The sequence below is a fragment of the Sylvia atricapilla genome, chromosome Z, assembly GCF_009819655.1.
Source record: "Sylvia atricapilla isolate bSylAtr1 chromosome Z, bSylAtr1.pri, whole genome shotgun sequence".
NCBI classification, from domain to species: domain Eukaryota; kingdom Metazoa; phylum Chordata; class Aves; order Passeriformes; family Sylviidae; genus Sylvia; species Sylvia atricapilla.
Genome location: NC_089174.1, coordinates 9,863,041 through 9,889,968, shown reverse-complemented (window position 1 = coordinate 9,889,968; position 26,928 = coordinate 9,863,041). Strand labels below are relative to the sequence as shown.

The window sequence follows — 26,928 nt, the reverse complement described above, 5'->3', positions numbered from 1 at the left end:
TGTTTGCAATTGCCTCTATTTTCCATTTGTGAAAGAAATTCTTCTTGCTGCTAAGTGGTGAAATAAAACATCGGTAAAGGCAGATTTGATGCTAACTATGCCTTCAGTCTCATGAAAATAAGCTATTTTAGAATGTTCCTGTTGGCCTATTTTGTAGCTATTTACTTTACTGGAAGTGGTGTGAATAAGCATGCTGTGGTACAGTGCCTGGGACTATAAAATGAGTCTTGCAGTAACAGATGTTGATTAATGATGTTATTTGTAATTATTGTTCCTGCTAGAGGGCGGACGTGTAAGAGAGGTCCTGCCCTGTGCTGAGTAAAGATCTGTTCTGTGCAGCTCTTGTGTCCAAGTCTTCATTTCTAACACATGCTTCTCCTCTGTTGTCAGGCAGCACATTCCCAGTAGCATGGTCAAGAGGTTCATGTAGTTTGAAAACACAAAGATACCCTGTCTCAAAGCTTGCAGTTGTAATGCTGTGCAACCAGTGAACATTTTCTGCCCTTGGTGGTTTTGTTCAAGGGATTTAATTTTTCTGGTCTTGACCCAGAACCCATTGAAGTGTGTTGAATGAAGTGTGTTCATTTGAATGGGTTTTGGATCAGGTCTGTAAGTAGATCTCTTTCTCATCCTGTCCCATGTTAGACCAGTGTATTTGGCTTCTCTTCCCTACCATCCCTGGGGATAAGTGAAACTCAGGGATCAAAGTCCAACTTCACTAATATTTTGAAGTTCAATAAACTGGCATCATGGAGCTGCTGATGGGGCTGGCATTTCTGCTTACACTAATCGTTTGCAACTCCTTGGCATGCATGAATAAAAGAATTCTACTATTTTCTTTGTCACTGATGTCTTAACAAATAAATACTTCCAATATGTTTAAATTTTCCATTTGTTCCTGTCACTTGTGAAGTCTCTGTTAATACCTTGGGGTACATAGAAGCACAGGTTTGTGATACTAAAACAGACCACTGAGCCACAAAGAATGTTCTTATGCTTTTGTGGTCAATATCTAAAGAAGAAAAAGCTACCATGATGCTTCTATGCAATAGCACAAGTTCTGCATGTGATGAGGTTTCATTTCTTTTTGAGCTCTTGCAAGTTATGGTTCATACACCTTGCAGCACCCTCATGTTTTTGCATCTGGAACACAGAAACCACTCCCCAGAGCGTGCTTCCCTCAGTGCAGTGTTAATCACAACCAATGTTAATGTTAGAATTTACACAAACATTACATTGATCTTGACCTATCTTTTTTTCACTAAGTGAACTGTTTTTATTCACTAATGCACCTACACATCAAGGGTGTTATGCAAATGTCATTCTGCTGCAATGAACAGGGGAGAATAGCAAAGGATGGAGGGTGTTATTAAGGAGTTTTCTATGTGTACTCCATAAATAGGAATATTTTGTGATACACAATCATATTTTTGTTGGAGTTTATTTAAATGCCCATTGTTTCAAATGGTGTGCATCAGTAAAATGCAGGATTTTGTTATACTTGATTACAAGCCTGATGTTTTAATACAATAGACTTCTTTATTCTTTACTCTTTCTCTCTTTCTATAATTTGTAGCCTACATTGAAGATCTCACAAGATGTGTTGAGCAAAGCAGAAGACTCATTATCGTGTTAACTCCAGACTATGTTCTCAGGAGAGGATGGAGTATTTTTGAGATGGAAAACAGACTTCATAACATGCTAGTCAGTGGAGAAATCAAAGTTATTTTGATTGAGTGTACTGAATTAAAAGGGAAGGTGAATTATCATGAAGTGGAATCACTGAAGCACACCATCAAACTTCTCTCAGTGGTCAAGTGGAAAGGACCAAAAAGCAGCAAACTGAATTCTAAGTTTTGGAAGCGCCTAGTCTTTGAAATGCCAGGGAAGAAAAAGGAGGTGGTGTCTCGGCATCAGGTCTTGGATTCCGCAGAGCAAGGCCTCTTTGGAGACCTGCAGACTGTGCCCTCTCTCGCCGTCACGGGCACCTCTGCCACGCTGGTGGAGTCGCGGGCGGATCTGGGTTTCCAGCGGGCAGACGCGGTGCACATGCGGCACTACTGCCGAGGCTACGAGTACGACGTGTCCACGCTGCCCGCCAGCAACCACCACACCTACTGCAACATCCCCCTGACACTCCTCAATGGACAGCTACCTCTCAACAACGCCGTCAAGGAGCCCCAGGAGTTCCACAGGAGCAACCCCTTGCTGCCTTTGTCGGCCAAGGAGCTCAGCTTCACCAGTGATATCTGGTAGGGCTCTTTAGAGATGCTTCGTGCCCGCCACAAAGACGCGTCTGTAAAGAACTTCGCCCTGCCCGCATGGGGTGAGAAAACCTACTTAAAGCAGCAGCAGCACACTTGTTTGCTTTCCTACTTGAACTTTTTTCTGTTTACAAATTATCAACGAAAGGGGGATCTTTTGTAACTCAGTAATGTCCTTCCTGTCTTTCAATGTACAGTTTTATTGCTTCTTTGAAAAGGAGGGGGGAGAGAAAAAAAAAACAACAAACGCATCCTGTCAGTTCACAGTCGGTTTACTGGGATGGATAAAAGGTCACTGTATACGATCTCCAACATCCATACATATTTAAGTAACAGTATTTGGAATACACAGAAGTTGTTGGGTTTTTCATATAGACTACAGTACAGTTTGAAATTCTAATCATGCTACAAAAATTATTATCTCCTGCACAGACGACAAGGGGTGAATCATCTTGAAAAGGAAGGAGAAGGAAACCTTCCTGATAACATTGTCTTGCAAATACTCCTTAGAAGATGCCCAGCTGAAACAATGCAGACAAAGCTTTATCAATAAAGTGCATAGTAACAGTCACTACAAAATAAATCACCTGCTCGCATCAGCATCTCTTCATTTTATTATTGAGGCATGTTGTATTCCTAGTCAATGGTTAGCAATGTGGTTTTATTAAACAACTTACTAGAATATTGGAAGATGTTTAGGAGGATTTTAAACAATTTTTCTGTCAACTATAGATTATTTCACAACTTTTTGCAGATTTTTAATAAATTTTTCCGAACAGTTTAAGCATAAATTTAGCTGTCTATTGGCCAATTCATCAACCTGAAATTTCTTAAAACCTAAGATTTATAGTAAAGCAATTTTATGTAGAACTTTTTTCCCAAAACCAGTAGTTACAATTTGAAATTAACTTTTTTTGTGAGAACATCAGCAATAGAAAAGAAGTACTACAGCAATATCCAGAGATTAAGTGCTAAATTATTCAGGTTTACTAGTAAGTCTGACTTCTGTTGCAGTGATAACCACCTGAAACAGTTTTCTCTCTTGTTTATCTACCTGCCATTTTATGTACCTTTCAAATATGACGGAAGCAGGAATCTTTCTGCTGTCTGTGCCTAGTGAAAAGTGACGTTTTAAGTGACTGACAAGGACTTGCATTTCACACTTGTGTGAGTGATCCCATCAGTCAAATGGGATCTTGTCATTTGGCTCTCATGAATGCCTGTCCTGCTGCTGGTGGATGAGAATTGTTACACAGGTACTCAGCATCAGGCATTGCTGCTCAGAAGTACCAGTGTGTTTCATGGGGATTTTCACACTCATCCAGGTAAGGGTTGCAGAGTCAGGCTATGGAGACAATGTTATTAAAGGAAAAAAAGCTCTCAATAATGAAAGCAAAAAGCCAATTTTGCAGGTTTTGTCATGGTTCTAATGAAAACACAGCAGACATGAGAGTTTCGTCTCAGCAAGATCTGCTGGAGCAAGTTCCCAAAACTATTTTTATGGCAGGCAACCTTGCCTGTGCTTCAGTATGTCTTTAGCATTGTTCTCTTTGATTGCATGAATAAAAGTTAGCACTCTTCACTCAGCTGCCTGTGGTTTTATCAGCAAACAAGTTCAGTAAATCCTTGACATTTTGCAGTAGTTCCTAAATTGTACCCTACAGTCAAATGGAAACCAACACTGACCTGAGACTCAAAAGTATCCAGAATTGGCCCAAAGGCCATGAAAATTATCTCAAATGTGCAATAATTCATTGAGGTCAGTATTTTTCCATTGCTTCTTTCCCCAGTTCTTTATTCTGTGCCCTCCTTCACCAGTCATTGTCTGTAAGATTTTTCATTAGGTTCTAAATAATATATGTTTATCTCATTTTTTTCTAATATTATTATGCATTTGACACTAACACTAAAAATGGAAATCTAGAAAAGATATTCATTTATGACACAGTATAGAATTATAACTTGCTCTTTTGTGAGGTTAGGTTCCAAACATAGGTGTTTAATAGACGTATTTTTCTACTGAGAAAGAAAGCGGTTTTACCTCCATTATAAATATATGTATTTCAACTTCCTCCCAAAAATTTACAAAATTTGCACTGTTTTATAAGTGTTACAGACTGTGTTTACACTGGATATGTTCTTTAATGCAAAGTGTAATTAAAAAAAAAAAAAAAAACCAGAAAAAAACCCTAAATGAAAACCCTGCATGAAAAGAGCTGCATATGTTTAAATGAAAAGCTGTACTTTTCATTATTTTCCTTCCCACATTACTCTAGAATCTGATTAATTCACATAGAATGTTCAGTGAGATTTAAACCTGCTAGTTCTGTATTAAGCATGCAAACTCAAAAAAAAAAAAAAAAAAAAAAAAAGAAAAAAAAAAAGAAAAAAAACCATATGCAGGTTGGTCTGCTTGTTTTATTTACAAGGATTTAATACGGGTAACAAATTCATTTACCCAATGATAATATGTCTCAGAGCAGTAGTAATTCTAAAGCAAAATGCAGTCATGTTTGTATTGAGGAAACATGAAAAGAACAGGTTTTCAGTCATTTTGCAAAAGCACATTGAGTGTCTGTGTATCGATATCTTTTAGTTATAGATGCCAAGTCGCAATCTGCTTTAAGATTTTTGAGTGTGTATTGAGTACTACAACAATATATACATGAATCAGACCTGCCTGTACCCCTCTGCTTTAGTGTGGGAGTGGGGACCCAAGCTCGGGGGGCCTCTTTTTGACTCAGTTTTGTGTGATACCAGTACAGAATCATAGAATTGTTTAGGTTGGGAAAGATCTCTAAAATTATTTACTCCAGCCATTAACCCAGCTCTGCCAGGCCCACCATGTCAAGTGTCACAGCCACATGATTTTTATACACCTCCAGGGATGGTGACTCCACTACTTGTCTGGGCAGCGTGTGCCAGTGCTTGACAACCCCTTCCATGAATAATTTTTTTCCCTAATCCAAACTAAAGCTCCCATGGCACAACTTGTGGCCATTTCTTCGTGTCCTGTTGCTTGTTATATGGGAGAAGAGACTGAGCTACACCTGGCTACACTCTCCTTTCATGGAGCTGTAGAGAGTGAGAAGGTCCCCTCTGAGCCTCCTTTTCTCCAGGCTGAGCCCCTCCAGTTCCCTCGGCTGCTCCTCATCAGACTTGTGCTCCAGACCCTTCCACAGCTCCGTGTCCTTCTCTGGACACACTCGAGCCCCTCTATGACATGCATGAGGCCAAGTATTTCCAAAGGTATCACTTAAGGGTCTGGGAAGTCACTGCTAAACAATGAAATGCATGCATCCTTGGGACTTGGGGGGCACAGGAGCTATGAGCTTGTCCCACAGTGGGAATCACCTCCATAGCAGCCCCCCAGTGTGGCAGCAGTGACAGCTGGATCATGGCCTCAGTGGCAAAAATGCCCCAGCTCATTCACATGAATGAAATTCATCAGCTGAAATAGAAGGGCATATGGGCATTTTGTGTTCCCCTGTCTCACCAAAGCCACGGTGGCTTTATCAGCTAGATTTATCAGGGGAGAGGCCAGGACACCACCCTGACTGTGCAGCCCCAGCACCCCCAGCTTGTCAGGATGTGCCTTGCCCAGTGACAAAACTCACCAGCACCAAACATCATTATTGCAACCATAGGGACTTCTGGCTTGAGGCACATTCATCTTAAAGATGGTTTATGGTAATGTTTGAAAGCTACTGATTTTTACCTTTCTGTGTGATGTACTTCAGAGGCAATTGTGGTCTAAAGATTGTCTATAAAATGAGCCAGAGGTTGGAAGCCTATCCAGCGCTACAGATTTGATGCTCTTAAATAATATTCAGCAAGAAAACAGGGTAATTTTAAATTAAGTAACACAGTGAATATTAACAATTCTTGGGGGCTGTGTGCTGGGCTGGTATTTTAATAATACTCCTTTTTCTAGACAATAGATAAGAAAATATCCCTATACAGATATTGCCATACTCTGCCACCAGGCCTGCTCCAAAACCTATTCAAGCCAACAGAAAGAGTTCCATAAAGTCCAGCAGACTTTGGATAAGGCCATAATACCTTATGCTTACTGTGTATAGAGGAATACACACACACACGCACACACCCCCCCACCCCCAAAAAAAAAAAAAAAAAAAAAAAAAGAGAGAGAGAGAAAGAGATAGAAGGCAAGAGACTAAGAAGCATTTGCTTATTTATTCTGTCTAAACTAAAGCTTATTTTTGTCCCTGTTTGGTGTGGATATGCTCCAGGACCGTCCAGCCTTGGGAAAGGAATTTTGTTCATTCTTTGTTATAAACAAGATAAGAACTTGGGAATAAATAACAGATACTTTTACAGAGGGAAAAAAAAATTCATTATTTTTAAGAGCCTCTGCTCTCAGTAGCTCCTTTGATTCAACAGGCTCACTTTTCATGGAAACACATAAGCACATACTTAAATTCCCCTTAATTCAGTGAGAAATGATTTGCTGAGCAGGGGCCTGGAAGGGCAGTTCAGTGCCAGAAATCACAGCATCCAGCAGCCTTTAGGACTGAGCTCTGATGGAGAGCTCCAAGCAGCTTTCCCAGTGTCCATCTCTGAACAGAGGAGAGAGGAGCTGTCAGGTGTCACAGGAGGGATCACAGGAGGGAAAGTTTTCAATGCCATTAGCCTGGCAGCGGCACCAGCCTGGGAACTCCTCGTGGGTGGGAGAACAGTGGGGTTTTGCAGTGTGTCCCAACTGGGACTGGGCAACTGGGAGCTCGTCCCTTGGGATGGCTCAGTCAGAAATTCTGTCTGCAGGACGCCTCCACATCCTTGCTGCAGCCTGTGCTTCCCCTCTTGTGCACCCTTTGGGGCTCATGCTGGGGCTGCAGAGTTTCTGGGACTCTAAGAAAAAAGTGGAGAATGGGAAGAAGGGAGAGGAAGAAGAGAGAAGGCAGAGCCCAAGGGTTTTTCCAGGCAGAAACACTGAGTGAAAAAGGGGGATAGCAGATCTTGTATGAATGCATCATGTTTGTCCAATCTTCAATTGAAGCTGTGCCAAGTTCCCCAGAAGGATGTTGCTTCTTGCCAGCCCACTTGCTTCAGAACCCTTGTCTTGATAACTTTAAAATTAAAAATTCAGTTTTTGGCTGGATGGGAATTTCTTGGTTTCGTCCACAGGGAGAAAAAAACAACAAACAAACAAACGAACAAAAACCAACCAACCAAAACAAAACAAAACAAAAAAATCTGTTTCTTTATGTGTGGAAAAATTCTCCACAAAATAAAACCTCACACTTTTTGCAGCCCCACAAGTTTTCAACTTGCATGTAATGCCAGAAGTTTTTCCTTGCCCGGGCCCAAAGGAAAATGGGTACATGAACAGTACAATAATATTGATTTAACATAATCAATATTGTTCTATTTGTTTATAAAATAATGAAAAGTAGAGCAATGTGCCTTCCTCTACCGTCTTGGAAGTATTTAAGGTTTTGAAATGTCATAAATAACATTGATTGAAACAGTTCCAATGTAGAAGTAGTTAGCTCAGCAAATGTTAAAAATATGACATTTTGGAATATTTTGTTAGAGGAAGCAAGCAGAATTTGAAAATTTAAAGTAATGGAATGATACATTCTTGCAAACACAAAGAACAGTGTTCTGAAATATATTTTGCTTCCCTAAAGAAAGGACCTGCAGCATTTGTGGTGCTGAGGGAAGGACAGCTTTGCAATGCTTACCACAAGAATCCTTTTGATCATTTCAGTGCCACTGGAGAAATTCAGAGGTTAATAAGGTTCTTAAATAAAGGCTCCAAAGAGGAATAAAATAATGTCTAAAAAAAAGGAAACAAAGTAAATGTTACCAAGCTTTGCCAGGATATTTGTCAGATAAATATAAAACATCAGCACTGCCAATAGAAGCAGAACATGACCTGTCAGCATTTTCTCCTCTTTGCAGTATTATTGTATAGCTACAGACTAAGCAGTAAAGCAAATAAATAATAATAATAATAAAAATACAGTTTGTCAAGCTGAGCCAGATTCTCACGGTAGGTATTCTGTAAACTCCTCAAATTCATTTTGATAGAGTGTAATTGACTTTACAAGGCTTTTTAAGGGCTTTCTTCTCTTCAGGACAGACACGAGGAAGGAACAATGTATTTTACATTAGATGAATTTTGCAAGACTGAAAAGTAATTCCTTTGTACACAGCAGTGGGTGGCAAATGTGAATATCCACAGTGGATTCAAAGTTTGCTGGAGTGGAAGCACCAACTACTGCTGGACCTTCAGAGCTGGTGGAGTAACAGGGCTAAATTTGAGGGGAGTGGGGTACCCACCATGCTCAGCATGGCAAGGTGGGCTCAAGGAATTTGGCTGGAGAATAGAGCACCAGTTCAGACTGTGCTCACGCTGGATAGACAGATCTGCAAATCTCTGGTGCCCTCTTTTAATGGAGAAATGCAGAGTAGCCAAGGCAGGAATGAAAATTGTCAAAGGAAGAATGTGCACCTAATTTCTTTCTAAATCAAACTTATTTGGGATTCAGAGCATGCCTTGGGATTTATGATGTGCAGGAAAGAATTAGTGATTCTTATGCAGAGAGCACAAGGGGTTTTTGCTCTTGCTACCAAAGATGTATTTCCATGAGAAATTCAGACCCTAACGTGGCCTAGACTTGATGTAAATTAGCCTCTTATGAGGTGACTCAAGAAGAGAGGGTCTAATGAGAAGTGAAGAAGCTTTCAAAGCACACTATACTCTAATCAGCTCGTGTATGAGGCTGAAAGGTAACTTCTGTCAGCATCTTGAAGGGAGCATTTAATACTTACTCCCCAAATAACATTAGAGACTCCATGTTCTGTATAGGCTGAGCACAGAGAATTAACATCTCTTCCACAGATTATAACAACCTTTAAAACCCTTAACAACTCTTTGATTAAAGGATATCAAAGGCTTTGTGATCATGAAACAATCAATCTAACACCTAACTCCTCTGGGGAAATATTCTTATCCGTCCTTTAGCAAATGAAAAATAGGATTTAGAACCATCTCACCCAAGATCATACAAAAAAACCAAAGGCAGAGTTTGGGCTGTGCTAACAGTCTCCCAGTCTGGAGTTCTGACCAGTAGATAATATTTCCTGGACTAGACTGGTAATTCCAGAGCAAATTGCCTCATCTGGCTCTGTGGCCACATCATCTCAACCAACAGAAAAAGCTTGTTCCAGCCTTTGTGAACAACCTCTGGTGTGCCCAGGGGGGTCATCGGGGGGCTGTTCTGGGGGTGCAGAGCTCTCCCAGAGAGAATCATGGTGCTTCTGTGTGGCATCAGCAGCTCACTGCAGAGAAGGGAAAAGACAGAAGCTGATCATGGGCATTGAAGGACACAGGCAGACAGGATGACAGGAATTCTCTGCACTGTAGCAAATTATTGACAAGAGAAGACAGCAGGGGAAAACACTGAACTGACACATAATTTGTACCTAACAACCAGCTTGAACCCATATTAGAGCCCTTATGCTGCCAAGCTCAGGGAAAATTTGAACAAAGTTCAAACTTCATTTCTTTCACCCATCAACATAATGAACAGAAGAAGCATCTGTGATGAGACAGTGACAATCTGCAGGGAAGACTTCAACCAGAAATTTCAGTTTGCACAAACTGCCCAGGCCAATGCAGGTCTAGGTACAGGTTACTGCAGAGATAATTTAAAGCAGCCCCTTTATTGTGGAACAGAAGTGAGCACCCTGAGACAAAAAAACAAAGGAGGATGTTCATGAACTTGCTTGACCTGGCCTGTCCTTGTCAGACTCCCAGTTGTGAAATACAGGCATGAGTGCTCTGTGAGAAGAGTGACATGGCAGAAGCAGCCAGGCTGGGTGAGTGGGTGCAAGATATGCTACAGAACAGCAATTCAGGGCAGAGAGGGGCAGGAGCTGATGCATGAGGGGAAGGAGCCCACCACCACGGTCCAGCAGATGTGCCCATGCTGGCAGCTGATGGGGAAGTTGTAGGGCATGCTTGGACACAATGGCAGCAGCAGCATCACAAGATCACAATGATCACGACATTGCAGCCTGCTCTAAAAACCACAAAAATATTTCTAAAGCTATTTATACCAAATTTCTGAGCTCCTCGGGGTCCAAAGAGAGGTAAATCCTATCCAAACAGCTCTGCCCTCAGGAAACAGGCTAATAAGGGACTAATAAAGAAAGCAATAACAATAGCCATTAATTTGGCAATTTGTTTTAAATCCCTTTCTTAAACCATTAACTATATCTTAAACACACATCATCTTACTTGTTTTTAACATATTGAAGAGGGAGAGGGTGTGGAAATAGCATTGTGCAGAGCAGGAAGTGTTTTATGTGCCATATACAGCTGGGCACAGTCATTTAGATTAAGTGAGAGATGAGACAGATCTTGGGTGCCACTTGCAAGGGCTGGGTACCACCTGTGATGTCTGGGTGCTGCTGCCCGTGGGAGGAAGAGAGGGTAAAGAGGCCCTGCAGGGCAGCAGTGCAGAGGCCCCAGACAGCACCACAAGCACTGGGATGGGACAGAGAGCTGGGGCAGCAGAGCCCAATGGGCAGAGAACCCAGTGCCCTGTGGGCAGCTGAGCATCACATCCACAGTCAGCAAAAGAGAGGCAGCCCATGACAAGGGCTTCTCTTGCAAAATACAGCAACATAACCTTTGAGCTGCTAATCATTTTTCCTTTCTGGCAGCCAAACAAATGTTACGAAAGAGTAAATCTCAGCATCCATTATACCCTGAGGGTTAAACATGTGTAAGAAGAGATCCAGATAGAGAGCTGGCAGCATCTGCTTCTCCTTTACTGTGTGGAGAGCTCTTCTGAGACTTGAGGGATGATGGGAGTTGTCTTTTTTTTTTTTTTTTTTTTTTTTTTTTTTGAGAAATAAGGTCATGGAAATTGTCAGAGGGGCATACGGAGCGATTACAGCAAAAGCACAGAGATCTCTTAGAGAAATTTACTGATTTTAACAGCCTGATTCTTGTTATTTTACAGTAAGACTGTAAAGCACAAATTATCTCCAAGAGAGCCAGGGAAAGTGCAGTTGTTTGTGCCGGGCAGTGACAGAAGTTGGGGTGGGAGTGAGCAGAAGGCTCTGTGTGTGAGGGATGGCCCAGAGATGCCTATGTGGGTCCAGCATCCAGGGCACAGGGCTTCAGGAGCTGTCACTATCCCTTCCATGGAAGAAGATGCAACTGCATTTCAATAAACCTTGTGAGAGAATCTGCCTTCCAATGCTCACTCCCCCCAAGCCAACAAAAAGCCACAGGAATAGCACTGGAGGCAAACCTACAGTGTGAGAGTGGCCGAAGGATCACCAGGTAACCTAACCAGGGCCAGTTTAACTTGCAGCTTCTTTACTAGTACTTAAAAATGTGGTGTGGAAGCAGTGTTTTCCCAAAGTAGCTGAAGCAGAACAACCTCACATAATCATCAGCCTCAGTGTGTCTGCATGGCTTTGCCTGGCACCACTGAGAATGGGACTTTCCCCTGGGCTGACCTCCCCTGCTCCAGCCCACTGTGTTTTTCCCAGGTGTACCATGTGCTGGGGTATCCCTCCTGATCCCCCCAACCACCCTGCACTGACACTGTTTCCCTGACAAAACATTTTCATGTTTAACTAGTAGTTTGCACTGAGCCACATGAGCAATTCCCTGGCTCTGGGAAGGGAAAAGTTCCTCATGGGCAGCTTGAAATGCAGCAGTTGGGCAGTGAGGCTGACTCCAACACTTAGAAATTACCTTGTATGGTACTTGGTTGATTCAGAAGCTTACCAACTAACATCAAGAAACAGTCTCTAATGATCGGCCCCTGGGTGTTTTCCTTACGGAATGAAATTAGTTCAGCATACATGTGAGACACCAACAATAAGCTTTGTTAGAACTGAGCGTTTCTTTAACTTTGCTGTCTTCCCTACAGGCTATGGAGGAAGTGACTACCTCCTGAGCAGGCAGCCATAGACCTGGTGAGAGATTTCAGGTATGTATTGGAAGGTAAAAAATGTGCTGGTGCCTGTTAGTCAAGCACTAATCAGCACTACATCTAAGAAAGACTTCCCCAGGGAAATCATAGACTGCTAATTTGGAGGGAGGAAACAGTGCAGATTTTTTCCACTAAGATGATAAAATAAAGGTCTCCAGCTGAGATACCCATTTGGGGAGATGAATGATAATTTTCCCAGACAGGGGACAGCTGAAATTAATAATGATATTCTGCTGCAATTTATACTGCTCAAAAGCCAGAGTCAAATCAGTGTAGTCACTTGGGATCTGTACCTGATTTCTCTGAATGAGAATTTGTTCCATTAATCTGGGTGGCTTAAAAGGAAGACTGTAATAACTCTGAGCACTGGGCTTCAGATGGTCCAAAGGTCTCTACTGAGGACAAAAAAAAAAGACCTGTGAGCTATAGGGTCTGTGTTTTTGTAACTAGATTAGTTAATGTGACGTGGCTTGGCAGAACTTGTGATTCTCTCTAACATGAAGGGAAGTTACCAGAAGTATTTTCAGTTTGCCAGTTGCAGTACAAAACCACTCACCCGCTTCCCCTAGTTTTACTTGGTATGACATCAAGTACTTCACCCAATTTTAAGAAGTGAGCTTCCCACTCAAACCAAGAAAATCTTCCCAGAATCAGCTGTGCTGTAAAAGACCACGAAAGTCACTGAGGCCAGAATTGTCCCTCCTGACCTTAAGGGCAACCAGATCTCACTTGCCTTTCTTTTAGGTTGTGCCTCTGCAAAGAGCCTCAGCACATCTGATTGCAGAGTCACCCCCAGAGCTGGCCCCTGTAAGCCCTCCCTGCCCCTCTCAGGTTCCTGTCTCAGAGCTGAAAAGGCAAAACTGCAGAAAATGCTCTCAAAAGGTTAAAAATAACAATGCAATAGAAATTCTGGCCAAGGAAGGATCAGCCCTGGAAGCTTTCTTATTCTCAGTTTGAGCTTGGACATGTGGAAAAAATAATAGTCATGAAAGGACTCACAGGCTCTCCCAGCACAGATGAACAATAAACAATACAAAGGCAAAGAGAAAAATAGTAGATAAATTTTTATTATCCTCTGAGCAGTTGTAACATGGCAATTAGGACAGGATAACAGGCATTTTAAAGCCAGCATATGCATTGGAAAATAGGAGGTGGCCCCAAAGGGGATTAAATATGACTGGAGAAACAGCCAGCATTAGTATGGGAGAATAATCAAAATAAGCAAAAGGGAATGAGGATAAAGGCTACCAACCTTTGCGAGCTACACTGTTCACAGGAATGTCAAGGGAAAACCCAAACCCATACAGCCAGGCACAAGTAAAGCAAATTATCAGCCTGAGCAGGAGGACATGCCTAGACAAGAAAGAAAACAAGTGATCTCTGTGGGGTGACCTAAATTCTGCAAAAAAGAACAGAAGGGTTCAAGTACTGCAGCATTAATGTGAAAGTTTTCTGGTTGTTTTGTTTGTTTGTTTGTTTGTTTTTTATTGATCAGAGAAAAAAACTAGGAAAAAGAATGGAAGTGGTACTGCTGCTTCAAAGCAAGAGCTGGTACAAAGCGTGTGGCTCAGAGGAGGTGTGTGAGCACTCACAGCATGTGCATGTCTGCTCACAACCAGCCTGAGCATTCTGGTTTGACAGAACAGATTAAAGAAGAGAAGGTGCTGGGCACATGGGTGTTAATCCACCCCAGGGAAGCCCACTGGACAGCCAGGCTGGGGAGAAAACCCCCACTGTGTCCCAAAGTAGCTCAGCACAGCCAGGGCCGAGGGGAGCAGTGCTGGGTGGCTAAAACCACCCCAAAACCACAGAGTCACAGCTGAGGTGCCCTGAAACTGGGCTCTGGGGGAAGTGTGATGGACCATGGTGGAGGGCATCACTCCTGTTTGCTGCACCACAGCAGTGTGTTGCAAATTGCAAGTGACAGCTGTAGGTGACCAAGTTGCACAAAGGCATTGATGAGTTGGGTTCAGGTAATGAATGGCACAAAGTGCTTTACTGAGACAGGGTTCATCTTGGAAAGCCCATTCCAGCACCCTCACATCTGCTTCAGGGTCCAGGGGCTGCACTTCAGTGTCAGATCTTTCTTGGGTGAACCTGATGGAGAGGGCATCACCTGGGTGCTGAAAAGACTTGAGTTTTGGGGATGATTTGTCACTGGTTTAGAGAAAACAGCGGTGGTGAGCTTGAGCAACTCCACAGCTGTGGATTTGCCCTTCACATAACACTCATGTAAATGTCCCTTTCCAGGCATAAGCATGACTGACCTCAAGTATGTGGGCAAACTGTATATTTATTGCTATGAAATGACAGCAAGTTCACTGACAAAAGCAGACTGGGCAGCTGGTGGGGATTTTTAATCACAGAGAAGATTCAGTGGACACTGAATGTTAATCCACAACTGTTTACAGAGTCATGTTGTTACTGCAGCATGCTGTTTTTTCTTTGAAGGAGTTAAAATTGTATTCTGACAACATAATGACATATGGTTATTAACTGACTTAAAAAGAGCATTTAGGAGACATACAATGATTTTTAAACATATATAAAAATATACTTTATATATAAATATATCTAGCTATGCAGGATATGTCTCACAGGAAACAAAGGGGGCTGGTGATAGCTTCTCATAAAATTTTATCTTGTGGTTTTCTGGCTTTCAAGATATTGCTGATTTGTCCATTTAAAAACAAATAGAAAGAAACCCTAAGAAAAAAGCCTAGAACAGTACTTCAGAGACTTGGTTCTAAGCTTTCATATTCAAATAGAAAATCACTGTATTACTGTTCTCCTACTTGTAGTGTTAACTAACCCAAAGGAAAAAAAAAAAAGACAGGAAAGGGAGATAAAGCACTGGGATGGGACACCAGGGGATGACACCAGTTATGTCTGCCTACACTTCCACAGTGGATGTGTAAATGAGGATAATAAACTTTACTCCCACTCTCACTGTGTAAATTTTATGAGCACATGGGATATCCATTACTTCATAACCTACAGCTGGGGCTTCTGAAAAGCAAAGGAACAAAGGTGAAGTTGGCCTTTCCCAAACCTGCAAGAATTTGCTCTCAGGATCGAGGCCACAGAGGCTGATCCCTCTGAGGCTGGTCTGCAGAGGATTCCAGACTTGCTGACTGCGCCTGGGATTGCTTGGCCTGTGACCTCACAAGATGCTCGAGTCCTGGCTGGATGAAATCAGCTTTCAGCCTGTAAAGCCATGTAAGCATGCAAACTGCTCGGGGAAGGTAGGAGAGCTCAAGGACTTAAAGATGTTTAATTGGCTTAGAGAGCTAAACTCCTTAAAGAACTTAAGCTGCTGTGAAAAGGGAAGCCAGTTTAAATCCCCAAATCTCCCTGTTGGGAAGCCAAGCCCAAGTGTGCCATAGGGTGGCAGTTCAGGGCCTGGCTGTGAGTTGGCTCCTGCACAGCAGCCACCAGCCCTCCAGAGGGGACAGCTTTCCTGAGCGGCACAGAAGCTGCTGTGGCCAGGACATCTGGCTCCCCAGTAACTTGGGACTAGTGAAGCTGTCTGAGAGGCTGCTGAAAGCAGATCTGATTTGTGGAGGTATGAGCACTCTTTCACACCCTAAAAACCAAAAAGACCTGTGAGAAATGGAAACCAGGAGGTCTGTGAACATCTGGTGCCTTTGTTTTTACTTTGTTGAAGGTTTTTGGGGGTTTTTTTGGTTGTTTTTTTGTTGTTGCTGTTGTTTGGTTTTGGTGGGGTGGTTTTTTTGGGAGGGGGTTGTTTGTCTGTTTGTTTTTAGTTTTGGGGAATTTATTGTTTTTTCTTGCTTAGTTTCTGCTTCAGCTACTGGGGTCTCATTATGTCTCATGTGATTAAGATGCCACTATTTTCTCCTTAGTAGAAAACAAAAATGTCTCTTTTTAATAAGGTTAGAGCTTTATCTGTTCCACACGGGCACATCAAACCATTTCATCCTCAGTATTAATTTTTGTGTCCCCTCCTTTCACTGAATCCAAGTCTTCATTTCTGCTCTGTGCATTAATAGGAAGATGCTGGAGCTGATGTCTTAGCAAAGCAGTGCTGGAGGGAAAGTCCCTTCCCTTGTCTTTTATTGCTTATGCAGCTGATCCCATCAGCCCTTGTCCTGCAGTATTGCATGGAGGTGTTCACACAGATTTGACATAGTTTGGGGCTCTGGGCAGTGCCCAGGCAATGGGAGTCTGTGCCACAGCCCCTCGTCCCACTGTGTGCAGGCTGGGCTTGCACATGGCCTGGCACAAGCTGCTGTTCAGGTGAACATTCTTTCAATGGGTTTATTCAGCAGTTGTTTCCAAGTTATCAATAAAAACAGTGAATACACCTAGTCTCAGACCTGTGCAAACACACTTCTTTCCCACAAAACTTCTATGACTAAATATCAGTGAATGACTGGCAGATGTACAGAGCCTTCCCATTCCTCCCAAACCGCTAAACAACTTGTCAGATTTAATTTTTAAAATGTTTACAGTCTCAGCCAACAGCTGCACTGTGCAGCATCAACATCAAGGTGAGTGCACCTACCCAGTGCTCTGCCCAAAACCCTGTGAAGTGCAGAGAGAAGCTGGCAGAACCCCACAGGAGCTGCGCTGCCTCTTTCCAGGCTGAGCCTGGTGTTACAGGCACAAGTGAAACTTGGCTGGAAGTCACATGCAGGTTATTAATATACAAAGATAGAGAATGTTTATATAGGACTGGCACAGATCTGCAGGAAAAGACACAGACTTATTCATTAGTTAATGTTGGAAGAGGGCACTCTTGCTCAATGCCTAAATGAGCTTCTCTTTGCCTTCTCCATCCAGAAGACACACACACACTAATTAGGCAGCCTCCCAAACACAGGATACATTTCCCTTGAGGAAAAGAGGAGAATTTTAAGACTCAGCCACTGCACTGGGGCACCCAAGTGTGTTTGAAATTGTCGGAGTTAGCAAAATACTGAGATGAAAAGCAGCTTGGAACTAAATAGAAGTTGGAGCAAGAATAGAGGAGACTTCCCCAAAGATATTTAATAGGTCACAGAGGGCAGGTTTTGTTCCAGAGGGCTGGACGGAGGTTTATAAATTACAGTTCCTCTTTTGCCTTTATTTTCCTCCTGTAAGAAAAGGAGAAGCAGAGGGCCTGGGAAATGCAGATGTGTAAGAGGGACTTGAGCAATGACTTGGGCTTTTTTTGTAGCTAAGGCAAGGTTAAAATTGTGTAATTTTGTGAGGCACAGGTTAGGCTTGCAACAGGACTAAAAAAATCTGTTTAATTTACTGAGAATGTGCTCTGATTGACACCCAACATTGAGAAGGTTAAAAATATAGGATAAAGTTAACTTTTTGGTATATTTTTTTAGTAAGAAAGGTGTCCCCACATTTAAAGTTGTTTTCTTTTCTTTAGGAAAGAAAGGAACAGAAACCAAACCAACACCCTACCCCCAAAACCCCATGCCCAAGACTTTAATCTGACAATTCCTCCCAACCAAGGGTGATTCAGATACCAGCTCCTTTTTAGCTAACCACCAAACTTCAGTGGTTTGGATAAAAGGGAACCGTGGTCTGAGTCATCCAGAGTTAGTATTTTGGTTGGCAAAGCCATGCCTGCAGGATTTTCTAAAGTCAAAAAAAGCCTGCTTGTCTGCCAGAATTACCACAACTTGTCTTGCTTTCAGAAAAAGACCATCTGCCATGTGATATTTTGACTGATAAATGTAATGTGGTAGCGATTAAACTGTGCATTGTCAGTTTTCTTTGTGTTTTTGTTGTGGGATTTTTTGTTTTGTTTTGTTTTCGGTGCTTTGGTTTGTTTTTTGTTTTGTTTTTGGCTTTTTTTTTTTTTTTTTTTTTTTTTTTTTAACTGAGAGATCTGCCTGTGAAGAGGCAGCAGCTATTTTTTTCCATAATTGCATCTGTTTCAGAGAGCAGACAGATGTTGGGCTGAAATTCATTATGGTATTCATAAACCCCATTGGGATCTGATGACCTAGTAACATATAGCTACTGTTCCTTGCAAAGTGTTTCAAAGTGTTCTTACTTTGAATGAAGAAATAAATTTGCAGAAGATGGGAGGGAAGGGAAAAACCTCTAGCAAGGCAGATGGCTGCACAATGGCAAGATACAATAGTTATACAAAACGTGAGAGTTCAATTTATTTCAATAAATTATCTTTATTTTGCAAAATTGCCAGCCAGCCTTTGTGCAGTGGTATCTTTGTAACAGGCAGATACTGACTTAGTATTCTAATATAAGCCAGTCACAGTGAAATACTCAGTGACGCAGGCAAGAAAAGAAAATCAGAGTAGGAAAAATTCTCACGGGAAGAAAAAATAATAGAAATAGTTTTCACACAGAGAAGCAGTTATCTATATAATTCATGTATTACTGCACAAAATCACCACTGAGCATTCCACTGGTGCTGGAAGAGAGTCCAAAGACAGGAGTGCAAAACAACACCAGAGGATATGACTCCTCTCCCTAGCTGGTGTGGCTGTTTCCAGGGAGAGCAGAGCTGTGTGCTGGGCTGATGGGAAACTGGAAACTTCCAGTGGCAGCATTTGTTTCCTTGAGAAACTCTGAAGGGCTGAGCTAAAACAATGCTGTGGAGTCCTGGGTCAGGCGGGCACGGAGGGTTATCAGTGCTGCAGGGAGAGGGCTCCTGGTGCTCCCTGTGCTGTGTGTGGGGACAGCTGGCACAAGCTGGCTTTTCTGGGGACCACTGGAAAGGAAATAAGTTCCTGCAAAAGCCCCAGTGAGCGGCATTTGGAGTAATGCGTATTTTGTGGGAGACCTATACATTAATTTTTAGCCTTGGGAAATGAGGCGGACATCCTGGCTGGGATTACAGTAGTCAGAGGCACTTTTTCCAGCTTGCCTGTCCACTCAGGAATCCTTTGGGAAGGAAGCTGTTTGGTCTCATTTTGGATATCCTGTGAAAATGAACTAGCCTGGCTGCCAGGAACTGAAAAAAAGTTATTTAATTTTTAAAGAGCTGAAAACTACTGCATGTGCTACTGAGTACTGTACAGGAAATCACTGTTTTGGTTTGTTTGTCTGGATTTCTGGTATTTCCAGTTTACTCAGTATAGCAACCCTGTCTCTTGATCCTAATGCAGCAGTCTCTGCAAAGTGGAAATCTGAAGACAGATTCAGGTTTAAATATGACTTTCTGGCTCAGCCTTAGTGTGTTTGGAATGAAGTGGGAATTTTCTTTAGTTCAAATAGGAGAAAGCATGAGAAATATTCAGAGCATAATCCAACAACGCATTGGAAACGACGGCATTTTACTGTGATTTCCAAGCACTGTAGGGATGGGCCCTACAATCAGGAATGCAGAAGATATGAATATATTAGTAGATTGTGTTGGTAGTTCATTTCTTTTTTTTAATCTTTCAACTAAATTGGAATGTAAGTGGATGACCACGGCCTGAAACTTGAATCTTCCCTTTACAGTCCAAAAACATTTTGCAGCAGCTGCACTAAGTTATCCTGATATTTTCCAAGGTGTGACCTGATAAAAATATTCTCTGCTTTTCTGTGGTCATGAAACAGTACTCCTGACATTGTGTGACTGCTAACAAGCTAGCACCCAGATATATCCAGGTGGTATACAAGCCTATAAAGACTTCTAATGTGTAGCCTTAGCCAGACAAGGGTTGTCCCCTAAAGAAACACTAAGGAGATGTCTAAAATCTCTAGTTCATATAAAAGCAAAAAGTAATGGAGAATTTTGTGAAGTATTTTTATTCTGGGAGAAAAGTGCTGATGTTGGAGCATTGGCATCAATCTGAACAGGTGCTTCAGGCACAGGCATAATGCAGGTTCCTTACAGAAGGTAAGAAAACTTCCAACAAAATAAATCTCTCAGGGAGTGTTCCAGTGCTAAGGAAAGCTGGTGTTCATGGAGATCCTGCCTAATGTTGGTTGGTACATGTGCTGGAGAGCTGCTGCAGAGAGGAGTCCTGAGAAAGGCTGGCACACTGGGATAGCACTCCCACCATGAAGCTGGGAGCAGGGAAACCCAGAAGCTTGAAGAGGGATTTTTTTCCTACCTGTATAGCAGGGAGCCTCACTTGAGCTTTGGGGTTTCTGGGCTTCGTGTTGAATTTCTACCCTGAATTGCTGGGAAATATATGCAGAGGGTTGGCCCTGTGGTCACAGCATGACCTGCTGAGCCTGGCTGTTCCCACTGCCATGGGAGTGGCAGGGATGTCCATTCCTGGATCCTCATCTGGGTGATTTTTCAATAAAATGATCACGTGTGTTGGAGTTTTTCTGAATGATAATTTTTCTGAATTTACAGTTCAGAGAAATGAGAAATGCTGAGAAGAGTCAGTTTGTCCTTTTCAGGCTAAGCCCCAGTTTAAGAAGCTGTTTATTTCCTGTAGACCAGAAATCTTGTTCTGTTATGAGTTATCTTCTTGTTATTTCTCTGCCAGCTTCACACCTGTAGCTGAGACCCAATGTAAACAAAACTAGAGGAAACGAGCCAGCATGTCAATTTGAGCCTCAGTTTTAAACACTCTCTTCCTTTACTGATTGTCACATCTGGCAAGGGCAATTACTCTTGGTAGGATTATTATGGACCCAAATCTGTGTTAGGATGATGAAAGAAGAGCTCAGAATTAGCCCAGTACTTCAGGGGTACAATGGCATTTCCTTTGCTGAAACAAAGGAAGTTCTTTCCCCTTCATTCTTGCACTTCCCTTTTAATACAAAACATCCTTTGCCTGTACATAGACATTTTAAAGGACTTTATGTTTGGGCCTGTGGTTGTTGAATCTGGCTTCAGGGTTTTGACTATGGCTGTTGGAGAGGAAAGCTGTACAGATAGCATTTAATTGTCTCTTGTGCTTGTTAAGCTTTGGTTGTTTGGTATTTTTAAAATTGAATTTATTATTAAGGGAACCTGTTTGCTTTTTTTTTATTGGTGAGGTGAATGTGGGTTTAAAACAACTGCACTAATGGATCAGATCTCTGACTCCTGCGAGTTAGTCTGCCACACAACTCCATGCAGAACAGCAAGGGGAGAGAATTTGCTCAGAGATCAGCAATAGCACAAGCACCCTGTTTGGTCAGGGCTTTGGGAAGGGTTTGCCAAGAGCACGGCATGGGGCTCTGGGGAACACCTGGAGCACATTTCTGTGTCTGTAGAACCAGTCAGCAAGTTGGTGAAGAGCTCAGACCTTGTAAATCTGGTTCTACTATGTAAAGTAGCCTTGTCCTTGTGGCATTAGTAGCCTCGACAGATCTACTGTGAATATGGGTGACAAAAGCAGCCGTTGCTTCTGCTAGACCTGCAAGGCCTTTAAGGGGAAATGATGCTCTGCCTTCCTCAACAGCAAGGGAAGAATTGCTCAGAGCCCTGCCTGCAGTGGTGTGACTGGGACTGGAGCACCCACAGAAACTCCCAGCAGGGTGCAGGGGGAAGGCATGTGGTGGTAAAATGCGGTGGTAAAAGCACATAGCAGGGATAGTGAGACTCGCCTGCAAAAATACTACAAGCCATGTTACACTTCTAAACACTTTTATACTTCTAATTTTGGGGTGGAGCTTTCTGTCACGTGGAAATGAATCCTCAAGTTGGAGCACTCACCAGAGGTGAGCAAGGCAGGCAGGCTTAATTTCAGCAAAGGATCTACGAGATGGAGAGAGGGCCTTGGGTAGACAACAGTTGGGAGTTTCACATCAGCTCTCACCAGGGAGGCAGGAAGGAATTGGAAAGTGGCAGGTGACAAAGGACAGCCTGAAGGTTAGAGAGAAGAGATAAATAGGGATTGTGAGAAATAACGCAAGCAAAAAGGCTAATGATGTATTTATGTAAGGCAGGACGGCTCAAATAGGGAGCAAAGCTTAGCTTTGACAAAGGTGACATGAGGACCAGACTTTTCTAAATGCTGCCGGGGGAGAGCAGGGGGCTGGGCTGTTGGTGTATGTGCGCATTTCTGCTGCATTGCACATCGCTGTATTACATGTTTAGTTCTTCAACGAAAATACACTTTAATGCAGTGATTGGCGTCAACTTTTTAGCCTCCACACGCTGGCCTGCAGGCAGACAGAGAGCACAAATTCAGGGTCACATTAGCGATCATGTACCCAAGGCGGGCTGTTGTACAAGAATACTTTGAAGCTGAGTGATACATCAGCACTTCTTTCAAGGAAATTGCCAAACGCCTTTATTACAACACTGCCCCTGCTGCTGGCATCGCAGCCGTCCTGGTGTGCTAACAGGCAACAAAGACACTTCAACCACTTCGTCTTGATTTTTATGTCTGCAACTGTGAAAGTACTGATTGAGCATTTCGGCCCCTTTCTTGCTCTCTGCGAGGCGACAACGCCCTGAACACTCTTTGAGAATGTTTAAGGACTTTGTCTCGGAAGTGTGCATTTCCACTGACACTTGTCTCTAAATACGAGGCCCGAGCATACCCGCAAGCCCTTCCAGCCTGCACACACGGCGTGTTCTGTCTGCGGCCCCAATTACCGGGGGAAGGAGGCTGTGAGGGGCAGCGGTGCCGCGGTGGATCTGCCTGCGGAGGGCTGCGCGGGTCTCGCTGGGGCTGAGCCGCGTCCCGGAGCATCGCTGGAGCGCGGCTGGGAGCATCGCTGCCGCCACCGCCCGGGCTGCTGTTCGCGGCGCCCGTCACCCGAGGGGAAGGCGCTGGGAGTGCCTCAGCTGCGTGTGTATAAAGTCCTCTTCTTTGCACGCTGTCACCGCAGTTTTGCGGGGTTTCGGGGGTTTGGTTAGCGCCCGGTGCATCGCCCCGTGCGGGAGCGCTGCGCCGGGCAGGGAGCGCAAGGCTTGCGGCGCCAAAGGGGTCCCAGCTCTCGGCCCGGCCCTTCCCGGCCCCGCGTGGGGCGGTGCGAGCAGGGAAACTCCCATATCCCACATCCCAGGGGCGATCCCCCCGCGTCCCGCCCCGCGGGGAGCGCGCGTGGGGCGCGGAGCGCGGCCGCCCCCGCCCCGCCGGCGGCAGGTGGCCCCGACCCCCGCCGGCGCCGCACGTCACTTCCTCGCAAACTTTTTCCCGAGCTGCTCCCTCCGCCAAAGTTGCCGGCGGCGGCCGCCCGGGCCGGGGAGGGCGTTGGGGCCGGCCGGGCATGCCCGGCTCCCTGCGCCCGCCGGGGCACGGCCGCCCGCGGCACCGCTAGCCCGGAGCCATGGCCCGCAGCCTGGACGGCATCGACCTGGCGGCGCTGCGGGTAAGGACGGCCGGGGACTGCCCCGCGCCGGGGGGACCCCTACCCCGGGCTCGGGGCCGCTCCTCGCCCCCGCGGCGTGCGAGAGGGACACCCCGCGTTATCCGCTTGGCGGAGGGGGCTCCGCTCCGCCGCGCTTGGGGAGGAGCGCCGAGGCTGCGGGGCGGCTCTGCGGGGACCGTGCGGCAGCCGCGGTGCGGCGGGGACGGCGGGGCGATGCTGGCCGTGCCCGCAGCGGCGGCGCGGGTGCCCGCGGGCTCCGGGGGTCGCGCTCCGCTCCAGGTTCCGGGGTCCCGCGGGAGCGCTGCGCCGCCAAGGCTCCCTTCCCTGCCAGCGCAATAAATCATCCCTACCGACATCCCTGAAGGTGTTGTGGATGCTGTGCGGAGAAAATAAACGGGAAGCTAGGATCTCCTGGGAGAAAATAGCAGCGTGGGGAGTTGGCTTTTTTGGCCTTTTTGTTGTTACTGGAGTTTGAGGTCTTTTATCAGCCCCCCCCCCCGCCCCCACACACCTCCAAGCTAAAAAAGTGAGCATTCACCTGGTTTGCTGTGAATTTTTATTGTTATCTTCTATATGTGTTTTTAATGTAAGCCAAACTTCGGCCACATTAAAAGCTGTGCTGTCAGTGCTGCGCATCCACAAAGCAGTAACAGGGCTGTGCGTGGTGTCCCCGAGTTCCATTTGCCCTTTTTACTTGGGAGCTGACCACCGAGAACCCACCCAGCCCAGGCAGGTCTTTTATGGAGCACTGTCGATAGAAGAGAAGGGAAGAGTTCAATTCTGGCAAAAAGCAGTCATCCCCAGACAGTGAAACCAAAGCAAGCCACTTTCTAAAAATATCAGGGAAAAAAGAAAGAAGGCTGGGAGAAGCCTTTGCGATATTCACATGGCGAGGAGGGTGTTCCAGACTGGAGGCAGAAAGAGGAAAAGCAGCAGGGACGGTAAAGTCAGGAAGGATGGCAAAAGCAAGCAGAAGTTTAATCTGGCTCTGCTTATGGCGTGTAAGGCAAAATATTGGAAGTTCTTTTGAGCTTTAGCAGATGAATCTCATGTCCTTAAATAAATAAGGAAATAGTGTGAGTTTGAAAAAGTAATTCTGCAAAACAGACAGCAGGCTTTGTGACAGAGCCATCTGATTCACAGCCTCCAAAGGCAGAGAGCACTCTGAGTTTCAGCCTCTACAGGAGAAGACATAAGTGTCTTGATTTGGAAGAAACCCCTTTGAGCACATCAGCAGCCTTAGTTTGGGGTTTGTGCTAAGTAGGAAGTGGGAGGCAGGTGAGGCTAAGCTGTAGAAATTATTTGAAGACAAGGTCCCTTGACTTTGCTGTGTCTGAGGTGTTCCTGGGGCCAGTGGCAGCTGCCTGGTGCTGTGCTCCAGCCTCCCACAGTTGTGAGTGGGGTCATTTTTAAATTGAGATTGCCCTGCTCCCCTCCAAATGGGAGTTTGCCAGGGCTCCCCCCCTTTCCCTGGAAATAAAGGGGCCTGTGGTTTCCTAATGTTGCTGGGCTCACCAGGGCAATCAGAGGCTAAAAAGCCCCTGAACTCTGCATTAGGTGCCGAGGCACAGAGGCCCTGTAGAACTTGTGCTTCAGACACCTGTATCTTCTTCAGCTGCAGGGATGTGAAAAGTGCACTTTGGTCACGTCCTTGCTGACCAAAGCTGTATTGCTTTTTATTCTGCCTTGCAGAGGAGATGGATGTGGCCTGGGTGCCCCTGGGTCGGTAGTCTTGCTCTTGCTTTCTGAGTGTGCTGCGGATGACTTGAGGGGAAACCAAGGTGGTCACCATATGGTACAGTGTATGATGGTAATTAACCTTAGAGTGACGAATGTTCAGGCCAGTGTTTTGGTGTCTTTCAAAGGGAATCTATCAATCTGGCAGGTGCTGGCTGGTGAAGGGTTAGCTGGAGCATGGGGTTTAAGTGGTGGCTGAGAGGAAGCGCTGCATCAACGGTGATATGTAACTCCAGGATAATTAAGAAGGTGGCCCATTGTGAAGAATGCCAGCAAACAATGCGGTACTGATATCCAAGCGAGCAAGGGCAATCCAAGGACCAGAGCCCAGATTAATATCTTTTATGACTCTTAACAAGGCTTGGTTCACTGTGGTGTCCTGATTAAAAGAAGAGGGATGGCCAAGTGTTTGGCTGCACTCAGACCTGTGGAGGCTTGAGATGTTAATGCTCAATTTTCTAGCAAAGACAGGATAGGATTTGCACTATATTAACTTTAATGCTAATGTTTATTTAGATAACTGTTAGGGTCTTTCCTAGAGTGTCAGAAGCCTTTAGGAGCAAACTATTAGGATGCTAAGTCAGATTTAAATTTATTGAAAGAGGAAAGACAAGCTAATTTTGAGGTGCTTAAATTACTATATTTGCATAATAAATAAGCTTAGAGATGAAGAGTGAAGACAGGACACATTTAAGTGAGAGAGGCTGTTGCAAGGTCCAAGTTGAAAATGCAGTTTAGGTTCGTCTGGGTTGCTGTACACCGTGGGCACTTCTTAATTCAGCAGTGCTGCTTTCTGCAGGAGAAGTGGGGAACTGGGGTGCTGCTTGTGCTTCCCACGGAGTGCATAGATATTATGCATGGAAGACCTTCACTGGGAGAGTTTCTCAGAGAGCTGCTGTGAGTTTCACTGCCTGGACCACGAGCTGCCCACAGCACAGTTCTGTGCAGAGGTTGCACGTGAGGCAGAGGTTTTGTACCACCCACCAGTTGCTTTAGCAGTAGCAATGGTTTATTTGCTGACTTCAGCCCCACTGAAGTAAAGCATTTGTTTATATCCAGACTAGTCAAAACATAAAATGAGGAAATGAGAAGAAAGCAAAGAAAACTTCAGTGAGATCCAGTCTTGTAAGCATTCTTATGCCTGTGCTTTGGTCCATATGTGAGTCTTACCACTGATTTCCTTTTTAGTGAGGGCTTTTGGACTTAGGGTTTGAGTTTAGAAGGCTTACTGACTTGTTTTAAGAGAAAGAGAAAAAAAGACACAGACTGACCTACATGGGTCAAAAGTGAGTCATCTTGATCTGATTTACACATTGGTTTTTTTTTTGAAAAAATAAAAAGTCTTGTAGGGTTGACAGTCCAGGAATTTAAAGATTAAAACTCATTTAACTTAGAACCAAATGAACTCACGAGCACTTTTAGCTGTGGAAGTCTGGGTTGTGTTGCTCTGAAAGCTCTTGGCATTTATTATGACAGTTGTGCCAATAAAGGTAGAATCTGCTCAGAAAAAAAAGCCTGTGTGTTTCTACTGGGATTTTGCCAAGGTAAACATTTCTGTATCAAATATGAAGAAAGAATTACTTATATTAAAAGATTAACATATAAATGGAATTGAGAGTAGCTTGATACCTCTAAAAAAAAAGGATGTTTTGCAACCAGGAACATAGAAATTGTACTTCTGAGTTAATGTTTGTCTGTATCACATCCCTCAGCAGTACCAATACGCATTAAGTGACATGACAGATTGCTGA

At 44.2% G+C, this 26,928-nt stretch overlaps 2 protein-coding genes across 4 annotated transcripts in view; both read left to right on the top strand.

Annotated features, from left to right (window-relative positions):
- The window catches only part of IL1RAPL2 (interleukin 1 receptor accessory protein like 2), a 371,347-nt gene extending 368,279 nt beyond the window's left edge, over window positions 1-3,068 (top strand). Inside the window, exon 12 of the mRNA XM_066338795.1 lies at window positions 1,577-3,068. Within this exon, the coding sequence (XP_066194892.1) occupies window positions 1,577-2,256 (680 nt within the window). The 3' untranslated portion in view covers window positions 2,257-3,068. The remainder of the gene's footprint in view (window positions 1-1,576) is intronic.
- A 20,300-nt stretch (window positions 3,069-23,368) lies between these two features.
- The window catches only part of LOC136373802 (mitogen-activated protein kinase kinase kinase kinase 4-like), a 93,801-nt gene continuing 90,241 nt past the window's right edge, over window positions 23,369-26,928 (top strand). For all 3 annotated transcript variants that reach the window (XR_010745740.1, XM_066338794.1, XM_066338793.1), the window contains exon 1: window positions 23,369-23,440. Coding sequence is in view for 2 of the 3 variants with exons in the window: in XM_066338794.1 (XP_066194891.1) it covers window positions 23,399-23,440 (42 nt within the window). In the remaining variant the exon portion in view is untranslated. The remainder of the gene's footprint in view (window positions 23,441-26,928) is intronic.